This window comes from Scardinius erythrophthalmus, assembly GCF_964197995.2.
Source record: "Scardinius erythrophthalmus genome assembly, chromosome: 3".
Lineage (NCBI taxonomy): Eukaryota > Metazoa > Chordata > Actinopteri > Cypriniformes > Leuciscidae > Scardinius > Scardinius erythrophthalmus.
This window is the reverse complement of record NC_138223.1, coordinates 56,964,429-56,973,239: the sequence shown is the minus strand read 5'-3', so window position 1 is coordinate 56,973,239 and position 8,811 is coordinate 56,964,429. Positions and strand designations below refer to the sequence as shown.

At 38.2% G+C, this 8,811-nt stretch overlaps 1 protein-coding gene across 2 annotated transcripts; it reads right to left on the bottom strand.

Annotated features, from left to right (window-relative positions):
• Window positions 1-1,519: 1,519 nt before the first annotated feature.
• On the bottom strand, window positions 1,520-6,978 carry LOC308687512 (uncharacterized protein). 2 transcript variants are annotated; one of them, XM_081360103.1, is made up of 4 exons: window positions 6,909-6,978; window positions 6,366-6,413; window positions 4,404-4,608; window positions 1,520-3,002 (listed from the first exon to the last, which is right to left on the bottom strand). In XM_081360103.1, exons 3-4 carry the CDS (start codon window positions 4,555-4,557, stop codon window positions 1,636-1,638), a joined length of 1,521 nt encoding a protein of 506 aa, XP_081216229.1. In that variant the 5' UTR covers window positions 4,558-4,608; window positions 6,366-6,413; window positions 6,909-6,978; the 3' UTR covers window positions 1,520-1,635. The 2 variants fall into 2 exon arrangements, with proteins under 2 accessions (XP_081216229.1, XP_081216228.1); XM_081360102.1 differs by having other exon boundaries at window positions 4,404-6,413; window positions 6,909-6,939.
• Window positions 6,979-8,811: the final 1,833 nt, after the last annotated feature.

The window sequence follows — 8,811 nt, the reverse complement described above, 5'->3', positions numbered from 1 at the left end:
TATCAGAGGCGCACTGTAAAGCTAGATACATGTTCCAGACGCTCTCTGTTTGAAATAAATGCTGCTCTTCACTTCTGTTGTTGAATCCTAAATAAAACGCTTTGTCATTTTCTACACTTTATTAAGCAGCACAAGCATTTTCAACTGCAATAATAATAAGAAAGATTTCTTAAGGAGCAGATAAAGCAAGATTTCTGAAGGGTCAAGTGACATTGTAGACGGGAGTAACGGCCAATCAAAACGCAGCTTTGACTCACTGAAAAATAAAATAAAAATTAGTTTCAATGAGAAAACAGTGATTTAAAATTGGAATATTTCCCAGCTCTCATGTTGATATTCACCTTAACCATCCTAAAATCTCCAGGGTACATGTACACCTGGTAAACCAGTACATGAACTCAGACAAACGCAAATGCACTAAAAAGGGAAACACAGTATTGGAGTAGCTTTCAGACCACATTTGAAAGCTCTTTTCAAATTCTAGTCACATTGACAGACTTTAGACTCTCAGTATAAATTCTGGTTCAAATTTCTCTGGCCAAGGGCCATTTAAGACATGAAGTGACAGTCTGACTGCCATGTCGCCCCCTTCAGGTTAGAGATGAGTACTGCAAGCTAAATGGAAGTATCTGCTCACATAAGAAATATTCAGCATTTAAAATGTCATAATGGACATTTTTTGTATCTTTTGGAGAAACACATTTTTAGCTGTTATTTTGTACTTGATTTGTCATGCACAGTGCAACATTATGTTACCGTACCTGTAGTGTATTATAGCATATCCATGTCTGGATATGCCCCGCAAACCTCGTCAATCTGTTAGTGTGATTAAATACCCCATAAACACAGACTTTAATCCAATATCCAAACACTGATCTGCACATTACAGTGAATTTAAAGTTGTCACAAAGAAATACAGATTTTCATCCAGAGGATTAATTTCTACACAAATCATGTTCGAGAGATATTCTTCTTTAAGGTTTACATTTTAAAACCATAAAATATGTTCCAGTAACACTGCGGTTGGGGTTGGGGGGGGGGGGGGGGTTCAGACAGCACGTGATGCCGATATACACATACTGTATACACAGTATTATAGTATTTGAAGATATCTGTCTTGGCGAGTATTCACACAAACATTATCTGTCATGTCTTAAATTAAGGTTTGGTTTACTGTCTGGGAAAAACATCTGATGTGTAACATATTAGATCCTTACAGTACAGTAGGTCTTAATATATAGGCTGTCTGTTTCATTAGTGTTAATCAAACAATTGTGGTATCATCAGGAAAAAAGGTTGAATATATGTATTTTTTTTTCTATAGATATTTGGTTTTGACTTTGTGTGTGCCAAATTTGGTGTTATTTGGGATTTTAAGGTATGGTTGCTTGGTAGTTTTGTTTTGGAACCTTCAAAAAACTAACTTGAATTTCCTCAAAATTTACTTTGCTGACGCTATCGGCTTAAAACAGGTGTAGCTCAGGCATTTTTTTGTCTAACTCAAACAAATCATATATCATTTTAAAGGTTTTTTTAATTAAGAATGTGAAAATAACAATATATATATATATTTTTTTTTTTTGCTCATTGCAACTCATTTTGCCAGCACGGGTGACACATAATGACATGATGAAGCTATGATGATTCTAAAACAGCGTGTTTCTTCTGGTGAGTCTGAAAACCCCATTTAAAAGAGAATCTCTCGCCACAGATGGAGCAGCGGTAAGGTTTCTCTCCTGTATGCATTCGCTCATGGATCTTCAGATCGCTTGATCGCGCAAAAGTCTTGTCACAATGTGAGCATTTAAAAGGTTTTTCTCCTGTATGAGTCCTCTTGTGTAGTTGTAAGTCACTTGGCTTGTAAAAACTCTTCCCACAATCACCACAGTGATACGGTCTTTCTCCAGTGTGAACTCTCATATGAATTCTGAAAGAAAATGGACTAGCAAAGCTCTTCCCGCAGTAGGAGCACAGGTACGGTTTCTCTCCGGTGTGAATCCTCTCATGGGTTTTCCGGTGAGTCGAATGATGGAAACGTTTCTCACAGTGTGAACACTGATACGGTTTGACATCAGAGTGTATTTTTTGGTGTAGCTTTAGAGACTTTGACTTTGTAAAGGTTTTCTCACATTCACTGCACTGGTATGGCCTCTCGTTGCTGTGCATGAGTAGATGTTTCTTCAGACTTGTTTCGTATTTCATGCTCTTCTTACAGTGAGGACACTTGTACAGGCTATCATCGGTGTGAATGAGTATATGTTCCCTCAAATTAGATCCCTCTTTGAAGCTCTTTTCACAGTGAGGGCACTGATATGGACTCTCATTGGTGTGTGCGAGTAGATGGCTCTTCTGGTACGGCTTCTTTTTGGTGTGAATGAATAGATGTTTCCTCAGATTAGATCCATCTCTAAAGCTCTTCTCACATTGAGGGCACTGATACGGCCTCTCGTTGGTGTGAATGCGTAGATGACTCTTCAGATGGGGTCCCTGGTTGAAGCTCTTCTCGCAGTGAGGACACTTGTACGGCCTCTCATTGGTGTGTGTGAGTATATGGCTCTTCATAATGGATTTCTTTTTGAAGCTCTTCTCACATTCACTGCACTTGTACGGCCTCTCATTGCTGTGCACGAGTAGATGGTTCTTCAGACTTGATCCCTGGGTGAAGCTCTTCTCACAGTGAGGGCACTGGTACAGCTTTTCTTCCCTCTCCGTATGAGTCGCCTTATGACGGTAGAAACTAGAAGAGGAATTACATTTCTTCTCACACTGATCACAATGAAACTCTTTCTTCTTGTGCTCTTTTGAATGACGTCTCTTCTCTTCTGAGGTAGAAAAGCTGATGTCACATATCTTGCAGGTGAAGTCTTTCAGTTCTGTGTGTTTCCTCTTACGTCTCACTAAATGTTCCTGTTTGCTGAATGTTTTTCCACAGTCAGTCACTGTCTGTCGCTGTTTGGATGTAGAGGCAGTTTCTCCATCAGAAGATGAACCAGCGTTGTCATCTGAAAGGAACATAATGCTGAACAATCAGTCAAAATCTAAGATTGTGGTATGTCTTAGTGCGTTTTTTAAACTGGGGACATCAGAGACTTATGTTACATCTTATAAAAAGGGGCATTATACCACCCCTAGACCTGCCAACCTTGAAATCATTATTTTTTGTGTGTGTTTGGGGGGGTTTGAGAATGCTAGACACACCCAAACACATGCCTATTCAAAAAACATGCCTACGTTTTTTGAATTCGACCCAAATCCAAAATTTCACTGGCAATGCACTGCAATATACAGTGAAAGTCCAAAGTTTCAACAATGCTCAACATAATTTTTTATTCATGATTAATGCTGCATTGCATATAATGTGTGCTAGTCAACTAGTTTAGTCTAAAATTAAAAAAGAAACCCTTAGAAAACAGTAAAAACATTTTGACAGAAAAAAACAAGCAAGAACAAAATTTAAACGTAGTCTGTCAATTTTCATTTTACAATTATCTTCTCTCTCTGTGCGCACGCGTCCGTGTTTGTGAGAGAGCTCACGCAGCACTGATACAACGGTACTTTTTAATCCATAACTAACACGCTAGTTTTCATACAAAATAAATATGTAACATAATTAGGTACTTAAGTAATTATTAACACAATAACGTTACACACATGTTTCTCAACACTGAGAGTGAATAAATAAACGTGTTTCTCTAGATCCGCGCTTACTTTCATAATCACTAAGCCATAGCGATTTCAAATTTTTAGATTTATTGTTCAGCATTACTTGAGCATTTTATAATTTGCATGGCTGAATGATGTCTTCCTCTTATCTGAGTATTTTAAGATAATCCATGCGATCAAGAATAAGTTAACTAAATACAGTATTTCAACTTTCCACATCCACCCCAGCCACGCAGGAGTGGAAGGGGGCTCGAGCGGGATTCTTTATTGGTGTTGATTTTCAGTCTATTTTTAATGATTGGCCTTACGCATCTGTCAATCATCCCCGCTTGCAATTTGGGGAATGAACCCAGTGATATGATTGGCCGAACTCCGCTTCTTTTGCTGTTGCTTGATTTGAGGACTGCGTGTGCACAGAGGCGTCACCAGGTTTTTGCGTAGTTTAGAGTGACAAATCGTACCAGCAGACTGAGGTCAAAATGCGAATCCGCTACACAAAATGCATACAGGTTGGCAGGTCTGCATCCTTTTAAATCACAGCATTTGCAGAGTGTGTGTGTGAAGTTTCAGCTCAAAATACCCCACAGATAATTTCTTATAGCATGTTAAAATTGTCCCTTTTTGAGGGTGAGCAAAAACAGTTTTGTGTGTGTCCCTTTAGATGGAAATGAGCTGCTGCAGCGGTGGACAAATTACGTAAATGAACACCGACTATCACAGCAAGCCTAGAAGAAACATACCTGACAGAACAAAGTCATCATCATCATCAACATGCTCAATCTCATCTTCATCCTCCTCCTCATGGCTCTGTTGTTGTTCCTCTGCTGTGGTTTCTTCTCCTCGTCTCTCTATCAGGTTCCTGCAGTCCTCCAGTCTGACGGAGCACATCTTCATCTGCTGTTCTTCAGCGTTACAGTCAGAGGTTTGATCAGCGGATCCATGATCCTGAGTGTCAGTGTAACACAGTAAAGATATGTACAGGCTGCACATCACTGAAAACACTAACAGCACTCGTAGTGGAAATTGGTTATTTTGTGTTTTCTGAGCAATTCTGTTCTCCCAGGTTGAAAAGCAAAGTCGAAGAGTCTGACGTAGAAGCATGCATCGCAGTGTGTGATTGGCTGCTTGGGTTGAAGAGGCACGATTCTATGTCATCTGGTTCTGACCGCTTCTCTGCATTTATCCATGAGAATAAACTCTTTTAAATTGTCTACAAGCTGTTTTACTGATGTCTTTCCGCCATTTAAACAATGATTGAGTGATTACACAGCATATAATACGTTTCAGTAATTTGTACTGTATCTTTCAACATACCTTAAGATGTTCATTCAAGTTTATTATGAAGAGATGATCGCTTTCACTCGCACTGCTGCTTAAACTGAGGCGCCTATCTAGTGAAGGGGGCAGATTCTGAAATCCACTGCCAATTCAATGTATATCTAATGAGTGATTATAATCAAGATATTAATCAATATTTTTCCTTCTTAATCTCAAATGAGTTGAATGACTTCTCTAAACTTCTGAGGTTTTATTAATTTGTAAAAGTTACCAGTGTGATTCCTGAAATGTTCTTTTCATGTATTCTCTATTGTCTGTATTTGATATCTGAGAGGTGACTGCGGGTCTGGCCCATGCCAAGAATGCAGTATCAGTGCTTGCTCATTTAGCCCGGCTTCCAGAAATGAAATATGGACTCGTTTTGTTTGACAAGGTCTTCAACGTGTTAAAATATCTGTTTTTCTAGCTCACTATGACGACTATAGGTCACAAGGGTCATTGGAACCAATAGTTTAACCAATAGTTTAAGACCAATAGTCTTTCCTGTGTTAGATTAAAGTGTCCTTTCATTGAGAGAAAGAAGAGAAAGAGAAAGAAGACGTTTTGAGAAGAGTCTCCTGTTTATCGTTAGAGCCTGACCAAATCCAACCTTGAAGAAGCTGTGTGTCGGTGTGTGTGTTAATCTTCTTGGTAACAGGTTAAGGAACAAGTGGCATTATTGGAGATGGACTGACTTGTTTTCTTCGACATGTTGGCGACTAGAAAAGCAGATCTGCGACCTAGAGGGTCACGAAGTGCCTAAATCCAGGATCTGAGTGTCAGCCACATAATCGATAGAGATAGGCTTCAGTCTACCTGTCCATGTGTGGAAATTTACTATGTTTATCTATTACTTAGCCAATCAGAAACATTCAACCTAAAGTAATGACGTAGTTTAGATGTATTTGTATCGTAAACATAAAAACACGAAAATTTGCGGGATGAAAACGTGTACTGTTACATGCCTGTTTACTATTTAATCAAATTTCAAGGAAGAAAATTTTGTTTTGTGCCATAAGGTAAATTGAGGTCAACCTTAACAATGGCCCATGGATGGGCGGGGCACATTCAATACGCCATGAGAGTATTGCGATACATACCATGAGCGTTGTATTGCAGTTTTTCAGTGCGGTTTGAATATCTTTACACGCCTAATTACGCATGAGATTGCATTACAGTAGAGTTCAAATCATGTAACAACATGCATGTTTGAGAGCGGTTTCTGCACGGAATGCATGCAATGCAGATCAAACACCATATACGGACTGGAGAAAGTGTGCGGGGGGTGGGCATGACACTTTAATCTGAGATGTGCATAAGAAGTGAGAAGCTAACTTAACTTTGGTTTGATTAAGCCGAAGGATGAAATGATGAGCTGCTCAAACCTCTCATTTACAGTAGATCACATCCATCTGCACTTTCATGGTCAACATCTGAAGACAAACATACCATCATTATTACGAGAAGCATTTATTATGGACTGACACTGATTTAAACTCAAAATTATTGTTTACATACGAATGTACAAGAACAGAACGACATAGAACTGACTTAAAGAAGTTAACATTTCATTTCTGAGAATATTCAGAATTATTTATGTCAGATGTAAATGTGTTTATGGGTCTTAATTTTAATATTGAGCCAGCACAGAGCAGGAATGTTATGAAATACTTTTTTTACCATGGTAACTATAAATTAAACATGGTATTTATGGTAAATCTGTGGTCACACAAATGGTAATCAAACGGCCAAAAACCATGGTTACTACACTTTTACCATAATAAAACCATGGTAATTTTTTGTAAGGGATTAATTTTAGTACGTTGAGAGGGCGACGAAAAGCATCATTAAAAAATTAGAGAGTAAAATAACAGCAAGCACATCAACAGCTAAATCAAGAATAATGTAAAAAAAGCTTAAACACTAACCGTCTGATAGCTCCAGTCTCTTTTCTTCTGTGGTTTTACCGGCGGATAACGTCACAGCGCCTCCTACAGTAGCCTAGATGTTTACGAGCGATGGACTAAAAGAGTAGAGGCTTCACCTTTCTTTGGGACACAGCTACTGGGCTTCACCAAACCCACCCTGCGTTTCAATCAGCTCCCTCGCTTCCTAGGTCGTGAATCATCGTGTACATGAATGTGGACGACTCCCTGATCAGTGCCCTGACTACTGAACTAGAGAGCTGACAGAGCTGTTTATCTTATTAAACATACATTGTCCTTCAGTGGAGTTTCCGAGAGACTCCATACAATCATAACATGATTATTAAATAAAGACGATTGATAAACGAATGTTAGTCAGTCAGCCGGTAAATCAAAATGACCGTTAATTTTTGAATTACGCGAGTTCGCGGTTTTCTGTGGAAGACAGGAGAAAGGGCGCGCAGATGAGGCGCGCAGTAAAGGAAGATATATAAAAACTAAAATAAAAAACTTTAATGCTTTTCACACGCTTTAATATTTTTTGCTATAATTGCTACAGATAAAGTTTTCAATTGGTTCCAAAAAAATATATTTTTAATACATTTGGAGTAAGAGTAAGATGTTTTTTTTTCAGCAAGGTGGCATTAAATAATAGTGATAATAATAAAGATTTAATAATGTTAATAATAAAGTTTTCTTTATTCAAATTAATAATAAAGATTTCTTGAGCAACAAATCAGCATATTTTAATGATTTCAAAAGGGTCATGTGACACTGAAAACTAATCAAAATTCAGATTTGACTTACCGAAAAAAAAAAAAACGTTTAAATATAGATTCAATAGAAAACTGATTTTAAAATATAATATTTCACAATATAACGGTTTTTGCTGTTTTTACTGCACCCCCTCCAGCACCGCAGACAAGAAGAAATTAAGCAGGCCGATCACAAATACACACACCGAGACAAACGGAGAGAGATAACACAATAAACATGCATTTTTTATTCCATTACACTGCTTTATTGTCTCCCAAAATATTACTCTAATCACTGTCGCTATGATTACTAGTAAGTAAATACAGGCTTGAGTGCTGTTGCGTGTTCATACAAACGTATTTGAGGCGCTACTGTAAGTTGATTTGGACTTACAAAACATTTGGAAATGTCTTACGTAGGGATGGGCATTCGATTAAATTTTCTTAGTCGATCGTCGGGAGAATTAACGATCGACTATCGATTAATCATTAATATTTTTATATTGAAATTCATTATTTCTTCAACTTTTTATAAATTAAAAATGCAATGAAAATACAAAAATACAGTTTGTTTGTCCTCGATGAGATCTTTATTACATGAAGATCAACTTGTGGCAGTGAAACTGGACGTTCGGTAGACTTGAAGATATGCCCTGCGGTGCTCTAAAACAGCGGAACCTGCAGCTGCGAGCCGGCGTTCTTGAACAGAGACCCATGCATGGCCACTTCATCCGTTTTCTGTGATCGGATAGCTATCCGATCGTGAAAAGACCAGGTGTAAATGCCCTCCGAAACGCATTCGAGACGGATTTAAACCCGATCGCTCAAACCACTTCAGGAGGAGATCTGAGACGCATTCCAGACGAAACTGGACAAGAGTAAATGCATCTGGTTGTTGAAACTACATATGTAAATTTGACTTATCCCAAAAATGCTAAGAAATAAACATGTGAGAGCGTTTTATAGGCCTAGGCTATATGTCATGTTATAGCCAGATATGACGGCGTTAGTGGAACACGCATTACCACAGATGAGCATCTATTCATCAAGCCGACGTGCAAACTATCGCAAATCAAAGTGAAAGTCATTCATCAACACACAATCATCTTCATTAAAAGTAAAGAACCAAAATGATCTTACCAGGGCTGTTG